Below are 18073 nucleotides of genomic sequence, written 5' to 3' on the forward strand. Positions count from 1 at the left end.
AACCCAAAACTCCTGGTTCTGCCTTCTTTAGCTCACCTAGTGCATATTAATTAGGGATGGCAACCTGCTGAATGCAGAACTGGAGCTAGCTGGGCACTTTCACAAAGCTCACCCAGGCCTCTGATCTCTGCTTTAAAATTCTGCATCACCCCAGAGCATCCCCAGTCCCTACACATGAACTGTGGCTCATAGTGACAGCAAGTGTGACTCCCCCGTCTAGTGGATGAATATCTTGGTGGACAATTATGCTCATCATCCAGAAGCTCTTCCCACTCTCCCTTCTGCTCAGGACCTTCCTCCAAGATGCAAAAGATGGATTAACTCAACAGTTCCTTCCCTGGCTCACCCTCCTTCACGCTAGAACCTTGCCACCCCGATCATCAGGTCAGGGCTCAGTGGTTGGGAAAAAACTGGATTCCTGTCATTCTGCCACTTTATTGAATTTTAAGCTCTTTTTACCAATTTTCTGGTTGCTTCTATTACATAATGTCCCAGTCTCCATGAAAAGCATTTTCCCCTCCTGCTACCCATGTCTTCCAGAGTCAGCATGGACAGGTGAAACCACCACAAAAACTCAGCCTCCCTGCCACTCAGTGTCTTTTTCTCCTGGCCTAGACCAATGCCTGGATTGGGGCTATCAGCAAATGTCATCGACTGGGTGACAAAGGCACCTGACCTTCCCTATATTTGGGATTACATGAGACACTGGGTATGAAAACACTTTTAAAAATGCTAAAGTGATGGTTCAGGGACTGAAAAGATGACAAAACAATGAATAATGTAACATGTTATTCAATATCGGTTGAGCCCCAGGCTGTGCGAAAAGCTCTACATTTATTTCCATTACAATTTTTAGTCATCAGTATTAGAAGGCATGTCATATTCAATACACCCTGTGTATCACGATCATATAGCTAGTATATGGAGCAATCCAAAGTGAACCCCCGTGCCATCCCTCCCACCCCTCATCTTCCTTTCAAAGCTCTTGGGCACATGGTCGCACCTTTCCAACCTGGAGCCATGCGCAACCTGTGCCCCGTCCTCTGGGAGCGCTCTCTTTGCCCCTCCGCCACCCAGCTCTCATCCACTGTTTCTGGCCTGTTTCAGGGGTCATCTCCTGTACAAGCCTTTTCCTACAACTCACGACATTTGATACTGAAGAGAACGCAGCCTGAATCACTCCACACACTCTTACATCACAGAAGCATATGGCTTCACATATGGCCTGTGTTGGCGAAACCTCTGATGGCCAAAATAGCAATGCCTATGACCACACTCCCTCCAACGCATCACGAAGAGGCCAGCATATTTTAGTTGCTCCTCAGGCATATGCTGGTTGATAAGAACCCTGGGGGGAAATGGCCCTGAGCCTACAATCAAAAGCGGACACAGGCAGAGCCGGCCCTTCTCATGGGATAGTCGTGGCAGTGCGGCCCCATCCCCCCCACCTCCGCCGTGAACATGGTACCAGCAGAGGTCACCCGCAAAGACAATGTTCTACCTCATTACCAATTCAGTCCCTGTGGAAACCCTTCCCAGGGCCCTTAATTTCTTGTGTTAAAACAACAAACGAGGTGACCCCAGCACAATCTCTAATAGGTAGCATGGGTCAACAATTATTCATTTGTACTAGAGCTTTTCGCATGACGGGCTGAGATGAAAATTTGTCCTCTTCCTGGCAAGAGCTATAAATTAGTTTTATGCTACTGTTAAACCCAGAGGCAAAAAAAAGGGAAGGGATTGGAAGTGGGGGAGGGTCTGTGAATAAGGCCTGGCTGCTTCCAGTGACAAAGCTACGTCTTGGACGATGAGGATGAGGGAGGAGGGGGCCACGGAGGACAATGAGATTGTGCCACAGAAGAAATTGATGCAGAGTCTCTGAAACAAGACACAGAACTCTTTGAAGATCTGAACTGAATCTTAGTTTTCTTTTTATGCCCAATATCTGGCAGGTCTGCTGAAGGAAGGAACTAATAAATGATCGGATGCATGTGGTGACAGTGTCTCTCCTAGTCAGATCTGAATGAAACCAATTATGTCAGTTCCATATGAGTTCTCCCTGAGTTCTCCGAGGCCAATGGAGCCAATAAAAATGATGGTGTTAATCAACATTTTTTACATGTATTGTTCCATAAGCTATTAAATGGAAAAAACAGCTTAAAAGACAATATATATAATATTTAGATATTCATCTGTAAAAGGCATTGAAGAAAGTACACATCAAAACATCACTAGTTGGTATGGACAGGATAGTGGCCTTCTGAGTTTTCTGTTTCTTTCTTTAGGTTATGCAGAATTTCTGAAATTCCTTTGACCAGAATACATTCCCTTCTAGTCAGAAAAAAAAATGTTTAAAACAAAATCCTCCATCAACCCACAATTATCTGTGCTAGAAAAAGAGAACAGTCGTGCAGATCATCTCAAAGATGGGGAAAAATCACCCATGCTTGACTTTGGAATATGTTACATATGTTTTTCCCCCAGAAGATTTATCTTCCTAATTATGCTTTGCTCTTTACTTAATATTAGGATTAGTTCTAAGTCCCTGAGCTCCCCTTGCAACTAATGAGCTGAACTGGATGGCAGGAAAAAGTCAGCTCGGAATGAAATGAAAAATGAGCTGCAGATAATCCACAGGCAGATAACTGAGCTTTGGCAGCACACAGAGAGGGGGCAGGGAGTCCTGGGGGCCTCGGTTCCCGTGCTGAGAAGCCATACTCCTGAGGATGGAAACCGAGCTTCACTACTGCTAACCCCGGAGTCTTGGGAAAGACGCTCTCCTTTCTGTGCTCTAGTTTTCCTGGATGCAAATTGCTAGAGATAATGGTCCCCACCTCCTGCAGCCCAGAGGATTAGATGAGATGATGCATGTAATGCACTTAGCACAGGCCCTCAGCAGGCGTCAGCCATGAACGACAAGGATGTTGGGGACACGCCCTTCCATGATTTGCATCTATGTAATACTTTCTTGCAAATACATTTCACCATTTAAAACACATTTTAACATCTCCTTCATATCCTCTGATTGAGGGGTGGGCACTATCATTCTCATCTTACAGCCATGGAAATAAAGGCCTAGAAAAGTGAAAAGAGCTGCTTTTGGTTTTGTAAGGAGGGGAAGAATTGGGACCACATCTCATTTCCTCATGAGCCTTCACTGCCAGGTGCCCTGGCCCACTCCCCATCACACACGGTGGTGGGGAAGGGGGTTTGACTCAATGCCTCAGTTTCTTTCTTAGCCAACACAAGGAAATTTAAGTTTCACCCTGTGGCCGGTCCATAAAGACGTGAGAAGATTAGCCAGGAAATTACTGTTAAAGTGCTTGGCCAAGATCAAATGCTGTAGAAATGCTGAGTTACAGTAACATTAGGGGAGAGACTAAGAGACTTCGGTTCTCTGACACTGTCATGAGCCTGGCACTTTAGCAGGGCCAGGATCGAGGACTTGCCATTTCTGTGTTTTACAGAGGAAGGCTTTTGTGCCATTATCAACTTATCTTCCTTTCGAAATATCCCTCAATATTAGGTTAGCGGAAGAATTTTTTGGCCGCGGTGGAATTGGGGATGGGACCGGGGCGGGGGTGGTAGAAGATAAGGTCCTTATAAACTCTACTTTTTTGGAAAGTAGTTCATACAGAGATCAGACCCTTAGATTCTAGAGTGGATTCCAGCTCTTTACTCACCTCCCATCCAAGGCACTTTCTCCTCCCTCTTACCTTCCCTCCCCTCCTGTTGGGTTCAATATTAAGAGAGGAGAATGCAGAAAAGGACAGGATAGTTTGCACCCAGACCTCTCTCTGCAAGACCTTGACAAGGCACAGCCTTGATCATTCTCCTACAAAGCCCTCCCTGACCCCTGTGAGCATCTGCCTCCCCTGCTAGGAAACTCGGCTCCATGAAGACAGAGACCACATTTGTCTTGTTCACCATTTTATCCCCGGCACGTCTCACAATGCAAGGTAACTGAACAAATGAGTGAGTGAATGAATGAATGAATGAATGGATCACTACATGGCAGCAGAAGGGCATGGAAGTCAATGGACACTGCTAAAGCGGGTGATGTTTATTTATATATTACTACTGAAAACTCAGAGAAGGAAGCTGCTTCTAAATTCCAAACATGAAAACCCAATTAGACTAAATAGTAGGAAATTATAGGCAACTGTAATAAAATGAAGAATTTATTAATTAAAACTAAGTTCTGTCCTAAAAAAATGATTTTAAATACTGTGAAAAGAAAGACAATAAACCAACTTTCATCCTGTGTGTAAAAATTCCCTCAGAGCTGTGCTTTTCCCCTGCCCCTCCTGTGAAACGGATCTGTGTTTCCAGGCACTGCCTGGGCACCGGGGACCCTGTATGACGAAAATCAAGCCATGATTCTGTGAATAGGGTAGCCCGGCTGCCTCCATCATGAAGGTACCCTCGAATGTTGTCAAAGAACCGGAGAGTTGAGAGGACTATCTGAGGTCATTAAGAATCATCTATTTCATTCCAAAAGGGACGCCCAGCAGGATACAAGCAGGCGAGGAAGAGCGGGTCTAGCCCCTTGCTCCTCTCCAAGTGTGCTCTGTGACCCAGCAGCTCTGGCACCCGGGAGCTGGTTAGGAACGCAGAACCTCAGCCCGGCGCACACCTGCCGATTCAGAGTCTGTGTTTTCACAAGGGGCCCAGTGATTCGCACGCACACCATGGTATCTGAGGATGAGGGGCTATCCCACTTGGAGCGAAGTAGTGAGAGTTTCGCTGCTTGTGAAACTGCAAGGGATGCTGTGGGAGATTCACACAAGTGTAGGTCCTGTGCCTTCCCCTCTACATCTCCCGAGAGCAAGGGAATAGCAGCGAGAGAGGAAGCCAGCCTCCCCCCATCCCCAAAGTGACCCTACAGGCAGCTGAGCTAGAGCCTGGGGACCTGCCCTTCTTCCTCTGGGGCCAGCTAGAGAGTTAGGGGCTCTTGTAGAAAGTGAAATGAGGAAAATGGGAACAAAACAGGACCAATGCTGAAACGCAGCCATGGTGAATCCTGGAAATAAATACACTGACGGGGACAATTTCAACTGCCTTGAAGTATGTTGGACTAATTATCTTAGCGGACACTAATAAACGTGTACCTTAGAGATGCTCAGTGACTGTAATAACTCAAAGATGAATATTGGATGAATGGGTTATTAGGGACTGGCCAGACTGCTAACCTCCCAAGCCCAGGGGGCAGCAATTCTCCATTCTGCCTCCCTGTGTCTTCCCCCTTAAGCCTAAGATTTTTATTAGATATGTACCCAGCTACTGGGAAATCTTTCAAGTCAATAAAACACCTGCCCCCACCTCGCTTATGGGGATTTACTTGGAGCCGTTTGCAGCTTTCCCTGGCGGTCATCTCCCAGCCTGGGGTGCGGACAGCCTCGCTGCGCTTCCGAGAGGAGACGTCGATTCGGCCAGGCCTTGACCCAAAGCCGGGGATTAGTCTCCTCTAATCCTTGCTCACACTGTGGTACCAGTTTCAGTCCTTACCCCTAATCCAGTCTGAGGGAGAAGCCTTCTGCCCCCAGGACCAAAGGGCTGGGCCTGCCCCACTCCAGGCACAGCTGCGCATAATTTCAGCCCTTCCCTCGGGTTTCCAGTCTCCCTGGGAGTGTCGGCCATGACCCCACCTTCTAAGTCCAAGGGACGCTCACTCTCCCTGGATACCCAGGGCTGGTCCCAGCTGTGACTCCCATCCTCATCCTCCAGTCCCCCTAGTTATTAGCATCACAGGCAGCCAGAGCAACAGAGGGTCAAATGAACATATGGGAAAATGAAAGAAAAGGTTTTCTGGCTTCTGCCATAAGCCCTGTACAATATGCCCTTTAACAGTGACCTGGAGACAATGGCCACCCACACCCATCTCTCCCCACCCCCTGCTACCCCATGCTCTCTTCCTTTCTTCTTCACATGCAGTGAATCACACAAATCTTTCGTATATAGCCCAACGGATGTTTATCTATATATGCAATCATCTAACATCACCTACATCATGAGTTAAAGTATTTCCAGCCCCCCCAGAGGTGCCCTCATGTCCCTTCCCAGTCAATGTGCCCCCACACAAGGTAACTGGTGTTCAAGCTTCTGTCATCATAGGTTAGTGTTGCGTGTTTTTGAACTTTACACAGGTAGAATCATTAAGTATGTCCTCTTCTCTGTCTAGCTTCTCTTTATTCAACGAGTTTCTGAAATGCATCCATATGTGTAGCAGTCTTTCATCGTCTTGTGATAGCTGGGTAGCGTTCCATTTGGGAATACACCACAGTGTATCCACTGAAAGGACATTCCAGTGGACTTTAGATTTGGGGCTATTACGAATCAATCCTTCTATAAATACCCATGTGTCTGTTTTTCTGATCACATGATGTTCTTTTCTGTCAGGTGTTGAATGTAACCATAAAGGATCTGAGATTTTACTCAACTTGCAGGCTCACAAAGTAGCCTGCCCATTTCATGGATGCTGGTGGAAGACACAACACTCCTGGTTCAGAGATAAAGGGAGGTTTCTCACCCTTTGCAATAGCAGTAGCCAGAGTGCATTTTTGCACCAGTTCCTTGAGACCTAATTCCCACAGGGTAATTAAAGCAGAGAGGGGCAGAGGATGCCTACACACACAGTAGGATACATTGCAAATGCTTGGGGAAACCAGGTTTTTTTAATAAAAGATGGTCAGCATGCCTGTCCTTAGCTCTGGAGGGAGATACAAGCTCTGTGTCCCCAGGCTGTAAACAAATCTGCCTTTTGCTCCAGAGGGAGACACTATCTCTGTATCTCAAGGCTGTTCAGTACACAGACATCCTTGAGAACATAGTCTGGAACAAAGGACAGTCAATGCCTTGCTTGCAAGATGTACAGAAATGCAAAGGGCCAATGGAGAATTGTTTCCTAACAGGTAAATGCCTAGGAGTGGAACTGCTGAGTCAAAGGGGCTGATCTATCTTTAGCTTTAGCAGATGCCGCCAAAAATGTGTCCTAAAGTGATTGTACCAGTTTATACTCCCGTTAGCAGTGTCTGAGGTTTCAACTGTTCCACATCCTTGCCAAGACTTGGTATTTTTGATCTGTTTCATTTAAGCCATCCTGGTATGACCAATACCTTTGTTTGTTGTTGTTTTTTTTCAGGAATCCTTCCACACGGCAGAGTATTTAGATGTTACTTATCATGATGGCTCAGATCCACATGAATATTATTGCCTTTACCAAATTTTCATTTGTCAACTATATTTTAAGAGCCGTATGCCAAGTGAGCAGGGGGCAGTGCAGATGTGAGGCTCTGGGGAAGCAGAAGGACACACAGGGCAACTTTCTCTCAGGGGACACATTTTAGAGACACAGAAAGTAGGAGGTGGTTCCCAAGCAACGAGAGCTGATCTTAAGGGAAGGCATTGCCTAGGCAATGCCGTTCAGGCCCAGCCACCGTCGGTGAGAGGCCTGAGGAGGGATGCTCGCTCAGTGGAAGAGAAAGGAGTGCACTGGGGGGAGGGCAGGAGGACCAGTGACCAGATCTGCTTTCAGGATCACCTGAACTTTCTAGCAGGGCTGCACTGACCAAAACGCCAGTAGTGATGATGACAATGATGATGACGAAGATGACAGTGATCAGTTACTGAGTACCTCCTATGTTCCAGGCACTACGCTAGGCCCTTTACATGTATTAAATTACCCTCTACACTGCAGCCAGCATCCATTGGCCAATGATGAGACAAAAATATTTAGTAAAAGGCTTGCTGCTGGTGAGAACATTGGTCTTGGGTGAGAGCTGTCAGAGAGGTTTAAGGGAGATTTGGAAGGGCCTTGATGTTTTTGTGATTCCATCCAATTCAGTTATGAGTCTAGAAATTATGGAGGGTGACTTTCCTTACCCTTACATCTCAAGCAGCTAGCTCTTCAATAACAACAATAATGGTAGTGTTGGTGGGGATAATGACAACAATAGTATCTTCTTACTCTGGGCTGCGCACTACACAATGTACTTTGTATCTCATTCAATCCTCACTTCCACCCGATGAGAATATTGCAATTCCCACTGTACAGAGGGAGAAACTGAAGTATGGAGAGGGTAATTAATGAGCCCAAGATCTCGCAGCTTTTAGTAGCCAAGCCAGGATTCATCCCCTAGTGGGCCTGACTTCAAAAATGTTTTCTTTCTACTCTGTAACACTGTCTTTCCATCTTCTCTTGGTCAAATGACACACTTCCTATCTTAGGGATGGGCTTATAAGAAGGCCTAATTTGCTAAAGATGATTGTTGGGAATTACGCCTGCTATTGGAAGTGTTTGTGTGTGTGTGTGTGTAGTGACCTGGTTCTCTGCTCTGGATTTGTGCAGCTCTGGTATTAGCACATGGGTACTGAGTTGACATCGTCCTGGGTGTAGACCCAGTGTTTCCTGACCATGAGGCCGTTCCCTGTCCCAGTCCTCCAGGCCAGAGGCAAGTCCTCAGGAAGGAAACCAGAATTCTAAGCAGAAGTCCTAGGCAGACAGAGAGGGACCCCCTGCTTCTTTCACAGCCTTGCTGTCTTGGGCCTAGAAGATTTAGAGGAATACAGGTGTGTAGGCAGGAATTCATCAGTGCAGGGAGATTTGAAGACAGCCAGGAAGGGGCAGGACTGAAAGTCCTAGATGGCAGGCCTGATATTTACCCAGTAAGCCAGGCCTGAGCCTAAGCACTGGCCCCGGGTTCAAGTCTGGCCAGGATTGCTTCTGCTGCGTCTTACTATGAATCTGCAAATGATAAGGTCAAAGATACACCCAGGATCAGGGACACACATGAGTGAACACTGTTCTCCAGTGCCGCCCTGGTTCCCCACAGACACCAGAAGTTCCTGGTCTCAGCAACCACAGGCCATGAGAAATCAGCCAGGTCAGAACTGGACAAAACTGTGATGGGAAGACCTAGGGGCAGGCGGTGGAGGAAGGGGGAATAGGAAGACTCACAGTCACATCAACATCCAACATGGCATGTGCACTTTATCCAGGTCCTCTAAGATGGAAAAGTTTAAGACCCTAAAGGAATTTATCCACTCACTCAAAAAAACCGAACCAAAAAGACAGTCTCTTCAATAAGTGGTGCTGGGAAAACTGGACAGCTACCTGTAAAAGACTGAAACTGGAACATTCGCTAACACCATATACAAAAATAAACTCAAAGTGAATTAAAGACTTAAATGTAAGACCAGATACCATAAAACTCCTAGAGGAAAACTTAGGCAGAACACTCTTGGACATAAATCACAGCAATATATTTTTTGAACTAGCTCCTGGAGTAATGGAAATAAAAGCAAAAATAAACAAATGGGATCTAATTAAACTTAAAAGCTTTTGCACAGCTAAGGATATCGTCAACAAAACAAAAAGACAACCTACAGAATGGGAGAAAATATTTGCAAATGATGCGACTGACAAGGGATTAATTTCCAAAATATACAAACAGCTCATACATCTGAATATAAAAACAAAACAAGCAACCCAATTAAAAAATGGGCAGAAGACCTAAACAGATATCTCTCCAAAGAAGACATACAGGTGGCCAACAAGCACATGAAAAGATGCTCAACATCACTAACTGTTAGAAAAATGCAAATCAAAACTACAATGAGGTATCACCTCACACCAGTCAGAATGGCCATCATTAAAAAGTCTTCAAACGATAAATGCTAGCGAGGGTATGGAGAAAGGGGAACCCTCCTACACTGTTGGTGGGAATGTAAATGTCAGTGCAGCCACTATGGAGGACAGTATGGAGGTTCCTTTAAAAACTAAAGATAGACTTACCATAGGGTCCAGCAATCCCACTCCTGGGCATATATCCAGAGAAAAATATAATTAAAAAAGATACATGCACCCCAATGTTCATAGCAGCACTATTTACAATAGCCAAGACATGGAAACAACCCAAACGTCCATCAACAGACAGAGATGTAGCTGGGAACCAGAGTATGTTGGTTCTTGATGGCACTGATAGAGTTTGTGTTTCATTCTGTTATCGATGGAAACCATGAAAATATTTTTTGAAAAAAGTTATAGTCCGTATGAGGCCAAGAATGGATGCAGAAGGACTTGTGTATTCATTTCCTAGGGCGACCATACAAATGGCCACAAACTTAATGGATCCAAATAACAGAAATCTATTTTCATACAGTTCTGGAGGCCGAAATTCTAAAATCAAGTTGTTGGCAGGGCCATGCTCCTCTGAAGGCTCTAGGAGAGAAAACTTCCTTACTTCTTCTGGTGCTGGTGGTTCCAGGCGTTCCTTGACTTGGGGCTGTATCATTCCAATCTCCACCTCCATCTTCACATGGCCTCCTCGCCTGTGTCTGTGTCTTCTCCTCTGGCTCTTCTAAGAACACTTGTCATTGGACTGAGGGCCTATCTGGATAATCCAGGTTGATCTCATCTTGAAATCCTTAGTTTATTTATATCTGTAAAGAGCCTTTCCTCAAAGTGACAGTCACAGTTCCAAGGGTTGGGATGTGGACATACCTTTTGGAAGCCACCTTTCAACCCACCACAACTAGTTAGGAGGCTATCGCACTAATCCTGAAAGGCAGTGAGGGTGACTTGCCCTAGAACGGTGGCAGCCAGATGGTGAGAAGTGGTTGGACTGTGTTAGGGCAGCAGCTCAGTGGGAAGGAGCCATCCACTCACCATTTCCACAAACATTTCCTGGGTACCTACCATGTTCCAAGCACTGCTGGAGCTGGGGATACAGCAGGGAAGAAACAGATGCAACGCTCACCCACCTGAGCTCACATCACAGTCCAACAGCAAAACTGGACGTTGAATAAGTGCTTGTGTATTTTAAAGGAACATGCAACAGACAGATCTGCCCGTCAGTACGGAACACCAGAAGGAAGAATACAATTAGCCCAGGCAAAGGGTGCCCTGAGGGGGAGGGGGTGGGGAAGGTGAAGAGTTCTGGTAGAGACAGCTGAATTTATGGAGTTCCCGGTCATGATGTCTTTAAAGAACCAGACAAACAACGGTGCTGTATGGCCTTGGGACAGCCTGGCCATCAGGATGTCTCAGACCACCCAGGACACACCTCTGCCAACTCATAGCTGGCAGCCAGAAGCCCATCTGCTTCTGAAGTTTGCCTTTGCACATGTAACCAGTTTTAGCAATCCACCCCCTGCCCAAGGTTACGACACTCCATCCTACCGGAGCAACACTAGGTACAGGAGCAAAACTGTTGCCCACAAACTGAGGTTCCAGATTGGCTGAGGCTGTGCTGCCTGCAAGCCAGACACACTGCCCTCCAGTCACCCCCACCCACTGTGGCCCTGAAGTCGTCCTATGGAGATGTTTGTAGTTAACGGGTCTTGAGGTAATTAAATTTTAACCTTTAAACTGCTCTCACAGGCCCTGGGTTTCCCTTGCCCATTGCAGACAGAAGAGTCTGACTATACAAAAGGTTGCTTTTTAAGGAAAGGCCTTTCATCTACAAGATTCATAAAACTCATTAGCCTGCTCCAAACCTTGCAGATGAAAGGCAGAACCAAAGAATAAACGGAGTTGGAGGAGTCCTCTGACTGTGTGGTTGGCCTGCAGGCCCACCCCTAACGTTTGTGGGGCTCAAGGCAAAAGTGCAGACGGAGGCCCACACACTGTAAGTCTGAACACTCAAAAGTAAAGATCAAGGCAAGGGACTCTTAAAACATGTTCTACCCTCCGACTTTAATCGTTATTCCTTCATAATGATCTGGATGGCCAGAGCCCCCAGCCGGCAACCTGTCTCACTTTCTTTCTAATGAGGCTTAATCCTGCACCATAATGAGTCTCAGGCAAAGGCAAGGAGACACCCAGCCCACACATCCAAAATCCAAATAGTCCCACACTGGCCACACCTCACGTCTAATGTTCCCTTTCTGGATAATGGATCCCAGAAATAGCACAGGCTCCTGGAAGCTGACCCAGAGCCATGGGGAGGGAATTCCAGGATCCCAGATATCCGAGTGGGGTCTAGAAGGGCCAGTCCGGGGCTCTGGGTGGGCACAACCCAGCAGCACCTCATCTTATGGGGAAGGGTAAAGCCAGGGAGGGCCAATAATCTCTGGCTAGACTGAAGTTACTTCCCGGTGACAGTGAACAGAAACAGGAAGTATGGGGACATCCAGGCTTTTGTTAGGTCACTGGTCCTGCTGATGTGCTGGAGGGGAAAGTGGGTCTAGATCTATCTAGGAGGTGGGCTGCTCTCCTGGGTTGACAGGAAACCATCCCTCCCAAACACACTGTAAGAAACAGTCTGCTATAGATAAAGGGAATGCCTGAGGCTCTGAGGAATCTCTGTAAAAAGTAAAAGCAAGGAAAGTACCTCACTGGCATGAGAAGTTTCTTCTTCACAGTTGTCACTTTACTTCCCATGATAGCAGCTGGGCACATCTCAGTGCTCTGCTCCTGGTCAGGCCCCAGTGCAGATTCTGTGTCCCATCACCATCCAGTTCTGGGTGAGGAGCCACCAGGAGGCCTACCTGATGAGCCCACAGCTATGGACTCATGTGGACACACACACACACACACACACACACACACACACACACAACATATTTCTACAGCAAGGAAGGGTAGAGGACAGAGCCTCTGACTGAAGACAAACAGCATTTCTATGGACATGGTCCAGTACAGGATTCCATTTATGAATCATTCATTCATTCATTCATTCATTCAAGCAACAAATACTGTGAGTCCACTAGACGCCACACACTGCAAAGTGCTGACTTTGCCCATCACTGAACTAGGCATCAGGCAAACTAAATACAGTTTGCCTGCTCTCTCTGCCGTCCAACCTAGCTGAGGAGAGAAAGCCAAGCACTAGTGATTTTCAAAACAAGTTGAAATGAGTAGTGAATTGTATGGACAGATCTTAACCACTGTTTGACTTCACAGGTCAGGGAGAGAAGCAGCACCCCCATCTTATGGGGGCTGATGATTTCAAACAGACAACACCAGTTAGGACCCTGATTGACACACCTGAACGATATGAGGGATTAGAACCAGTGAGATCCTCACATATGAAGCTGTCACTAACAAATCAATGATGCTACAGCCCTGTGTCAAGCATCCATCACATGCTGGGCACCGTACTAGTAATGAGGACCTGTGAACATGAGTCCCCATCCTGCAGGCAGGAAACCATTCACGTATAAATCAGTTAACACTGGGCGGCCACGGGTCAGGATCTGGGAACTAAAGAAGGGGCCCTAAGAGCTTAAGGACTGAATCACAATTTTTGTTTTCACAATATTGGCTGCGTGAGAGGCTGGGAAGAAATATATGGATGATGTGAAAATAAAAAACTTGACATATATAGCTCAGGACTGAAGGCTTCTGTGTGTTTGCTAATCAATGTCTCCTTTCTCAATCTGCATAATTTTATCACCAGTGAAGAAAGTTTGTACGCAGTGATATATCAGAAGCAAGATTCTGATAGTCCTAGAGATGGCATCAGACCTCTGTAAGTCCGTGACTCAGTGGCCAGATACAGAAATAGTTAGGGAACAAGCTTCCGGGCTCAAACCGAAAGTGAAGAATCTCTCTGAAATATTCTAAACAATCTTCATAGATTGAAAATGACAAATTTCATCAAGGAGAGTCCGTTTCTAGCATCTATTATGCTGATGAACAAATTACTAATTTCACCAATGAAAACCTCTGGAAATGTTAATTAGCAGCATCTGGTGTGGATCACAAATACGGATACTAATTGAGGCAACTGCAGTCCTTATCTCTGGAGTGTGGCCTTTCCGATAAAATGCTAGATGATCACCTCGAAGTGTGAGTTCCTGATTAGGGAATTGACAGTCCCTAGAGTGTAGATTAAAAACAGACACATTTCTATCACATTCTCTCTACTAAAGCATTTTAAAGAAAATTACAGACATTATCATGCTGCCCACATGAAGATCTGGTTCATCTGTGTTCTAAGTATAGCTAAGCCGGGGGAAAAGGAACATGAGATACATTTTCTAAGGAAGACATTCTATCCCAGGCGGTAAAAACCCCGTTGTTGTTTTCTATCTCAGTGTAGCTTATTTCATAACTGTTTGGTGGAAGGTTTCCAGAGTCCTTCCAGGTTTTGTGTGCACAGCACAGTCATGCTAGGTTTTGAGGAAGAAGGGTGGAGAGCCAGGGTGCCCCAGGAAAACAGGACAGGTGACACTAAATCTTCAGCCTTGACCATCCTTCCCAGAAACAGAGGGGATTTTTTAAACACCACAGAGTGGGACTTGGGAGCGGGTCCAGTTACTCTCCCTTCTTTGCACACCTGATTCCCAACTAGGTTCTGGCCTTAACTTCATCCCACTGCTCTGCAACCTGCCCTGAAATGTTAACCCCCACCCCTGCTCCTCTCTCCAGTGTGTGAAATACATTGATAGCATCACTGCCTTTCCTCCTCCACCCAGTACTGAAAACTTCACTTCATTAATCTCACAAATAAAGGTATAAGCAAACTCAAAGCACGTGCCTATCATTTGAAATTGGGTGCAAAACCCTCCTTCAGATGAAATGCATTAATTAGCTGGGCACTGTTCCTGGAATCAAGCAGAAAGACAAAGCAGTCCCCCAAGGGAGCTTGCTGACCATGGGAAGCAGACTGGAGAAGGGGTCACATGATTTTTCCAGGGGGAGGGTTCCTCTTTGGAGGCCAGGATTTGGAGAGATAGCCATTACCAACCAGGGGAGTGTGGCTGATGAAATTAAGGAAGGCGGTTTTTAAATTCAATTACACCCTCAGTGGAAATGGTCTCACTAACGCTTGGGGAAAGAATTATACCCAGTCCATAAAGCCTAACATTTCTAAACCCAATTTTGTGAATTATTCTAAAGGTTAATTCAAGATCCTTCTTCCAAATGAGAAGTCAAATATAGCCAATGGAAGGAAGGCATCTGCTGACTGACTGAGGGGTTTATCAGTTTGTAAGAGTTCATTAGTTTTAATTAGTGTAATCACTAATGTTGCATTAACAGTTTAGTGAAGGAAAGTAATTACTCACACATCCACTGTATCAGATGCGAAGATTAGAATTCATTTTCCAAAACGATTAGCATTTTGCCAATTAAAAGAATCCCTTCTCCCTGCCAGCAGCCCTGTGACCTCGCTCACCCGAAGATTGTTTAAATGAAAGGTATTTTGCATCAGTAGATGGAGCAGGAAGAAATGAAGAATTAAGGCTGTGTTTATTCTTGGCGCCTTCTTGGGGCACAGCAAGCGCAGGAGTCTCGAGGAGTTTATAATGTCTCGCTTTATTTGAATATCATTCACTTGTCACTTGGGATTAAACTACTGGCTGCTCTGTTACCCTGTAGAAATTAAAAAACAGAAAGGCCAGTGGAAGATGAGGCCAAAAGGAAGCAAGGAGGAGAGTCTGGGTGGAATGACCATGGCAAGGGTCCAAAGTGCCACGACTTTGGACAAGTGACAGGACTCACTGTGGCCCCATCCTGAGTGCCAGCTGGAATCAGCTCCCCTGGTGGGCTTGGGGCATCGTGCTGCCCACAGGAGCCCCTAAAGTATGAAGCTGTGTCTCTTAGGCCCTCTTACTGATTGCCCCTGGTCGCTGGGGTCACCTCCCTGCCTCAGCTGGGCTTCCAAGACTGGCGATCGGGTCCGACTGCTCTCCAGCACCACGGCCAGCTCCTGCCACCTCTGCCAGGTTCTCTAGCAACAGCCACTTGGAACATCTCATTTCTTAAGCATCTCATGTTCTTCCAGACCCAGCTGCTTAGAACCCTAAATTCACCCCACTGGCAAGCCTTTCGCCTATTTCGTTAGAGCACTGACCCTTCCTGCTTCGCCCAGTGTAAATGTCACTTCACGTTGACTAGAATAACTCCCGCCCCCACTGGACTCACAGAGCCCCTACTGCATACTGCGTGCTTGCATCGTGTTGTATCATCCAGAATCATGGCGAGGTACTGAGACAGGAACAGGGATCGTACGTACGTACTCTGTTCACGCTGAGGCAGTGCACGTGTCAGGTTGTGTATACATTTTTTTTGAATGGCTTAATGATCGTCGGCATAGATCAGCCCTCCCTGCCTCTCCATCAGCCTCATCAGAGCTCAAGCTAGGAGGCCCAGCCTGGTCAGATCGGTGAACATCACAAAGGAGGAAACTGAGATGTCTCCACAAAGGTGCATCTCCTGGGCTTCCTTCTAGTACATCTCTGATTGGGTTTAGCCTGGTGGTGAGCGCCTGGCAAGGGGTTCTGGAACGGTGAGCCTAAAACAGGGCAGACGTGTGCCTGGTGGGGCGAAGTCCTAGGAGTCACAGGTGCGGCTCCCTCCCTGGGGACTGTGGTCCAGCTGCACACAATCAGCTCTGTGTCCCATGGTGCCAGGAGAAGGGCACCCCAGAGAGCACAGCCCCTAGCAGGGCTGAGAGGACAAATGGGGATTTCCCGAAATTATATTTGTTCTAAAAATAATAGAAATGATAACATAGGGGGGAAATCAATTGACCTCCAGTGCCTGCACAAAAATATCAACGTTATCAAAAAAGAAAAAAAATTGATTTTTTTGTTCTTTATGACTAATGGCCATCATAACGCACGTTATTAGAAGAGGAAAATCACCTATTTGTTTGAGTATTTCATTAAAGAATCAGAAAGGCATAAAAAGCGCATTTTTGTGGACTGTTTTCAGAATCTCAACCACCCAAGGATCCACTATGTCCTTTTTTTTTTTTTTTGGTACTAATATATTTGGAAAATCTCTTCTTTCAGGAGGAATCTTTTGAAGGAGCTTCTATTTTTAATTGGGTAAATTTAGATCCTATACTAAAATGAAATGACATGGAGAAGACAGAATGTTTCAGCATCTAAATCTGGCAAAACATTCAAAACAAGGAATTCTGTCTCATAAAAATATTTGTCAAAACAGATAATAGCAAGTGTTGACAAGGATGTGGAAAAATCGGAACTCTCTTACGTGGCTAATGGGAATGTAAAATGGTGCTGCCATTTTGGAAAACAGTCTGGAAGTTCTAATTTTTTTTTTTTTTAAGAAATAAAGCTTTCTCTGCCTATAGTGGAGAGTCTGCTTCCCACACTCTGAACACTGGAGGAGTCTCAGCCAGGCTGATTGCAGGGCCACTAACATTCTTCTCTTTCTCCTACAGTATGTGTCCAGCCGACGCGCCATCACTCAGAGTGCCCCAGAGCCAGGCAGCTTCCCCCCTCACCACGGCCCCCACCACCACCGCCATCACCGCCCCCATCACCACCTCCGCCACCACGCCCGCCCCCACCACCTCCACCACCAGGAGGCAGGGCTGCATGCCGCCCGGGTGATGCCCTGCATGTGCCCCTTGTTCTCCTGCCAGTGGGAAGGCCACCTGGAGGTGGTGGTGCCCCATCTGCGGCAGATGCACAGAGTGGACATACTTCAGGGAGCCGAGATCGTCTTCCTGGCCACAGACATGCACCTCCCGGCACCAGCCGACTGGATCATCATGCACTCCTGCCTCGGCCACCACTTTCTGCTGGTGCTTAGGAAACAGGAGAGGCATGCAGGGCACCCCCAGTTCTTTGCCACCATGATGCTGATTGGGACACCCACCCAGGCCGACTGCTTCACCTATCGCCTGGAGCTCAACAGAAATCACAGGCGTCTCAAATGGGAGGCCACCCCCCGGTCTGTCCTGGAGTGCGTGGACTCGGTGATCACTGACGGGGACTGCCTGGTCCTCAACACCTCGCTGGCCCAGCTCTTCTCTGACAACGGCAGCCTTGCTATCGGAATTGCTATCACTGCGGCAACCGAGGTCTGCTCCTCAGAAGCTGAGATGTGAAGCAAGGGGCCACTGGACGCTCACATGCAGCCACCCCTCCACCAAGAGACTGCCTGTGCCCCTCGGATCTCCGAATGCCAGGGCTACAGGCTCCTTTTTATTCTCCTCCCACCTCCCCTCCTTTCTTCCTTTCTTTTTTGTCTCAGGTACTTTGTGGTATTTAGTATTTGTCTGCCATGGGCATTATATTATGTAAACATCCTGTGATTCAAGATCTTGGTGTGGTGTTTGTCCTGATTTGTTGGTACAGTTTTTTAGAACAT

At 46.6% G+C, this 18073-nt stretch overlaps 1 protein-coding gene across 1 annotated transcript in view; it reads left to right on the forward strand.

Moving 5' to 3' along the window:
- Positions 1 to 17810, forward strand: part of SIAH3 (siah E3 ubiquitin protein ligase family member 3) — a 56600-nt gene extending 38790 nt beyond the window's left edge. The window contains exon 2 of the mRNA XM_031684533.2: positions 17139 to 17810. Within this exon, the coding sequence (XP_031540393.1) occupies positions 17139 to 17810 (672 nt within the window). The remainder of the gene's footprint in view (positions 1 to 17138) is intronic.
- Positions 17811 to 18073: the final 263 nt, after the last annotated feature.

This window comes from Vicugna pacos, chromosome 14 (genome assembly GCF_048564905.1).
Source record: "Vicugna pacos chromosome 14, VicPac4, whole genome shotgun sequence".
Lineage (NCBI taxonomy): Eukaryota > Metazoa > Chordata > Mammalia > Artiodactyla > Camelidae > Vicugna > Vicugna pacos.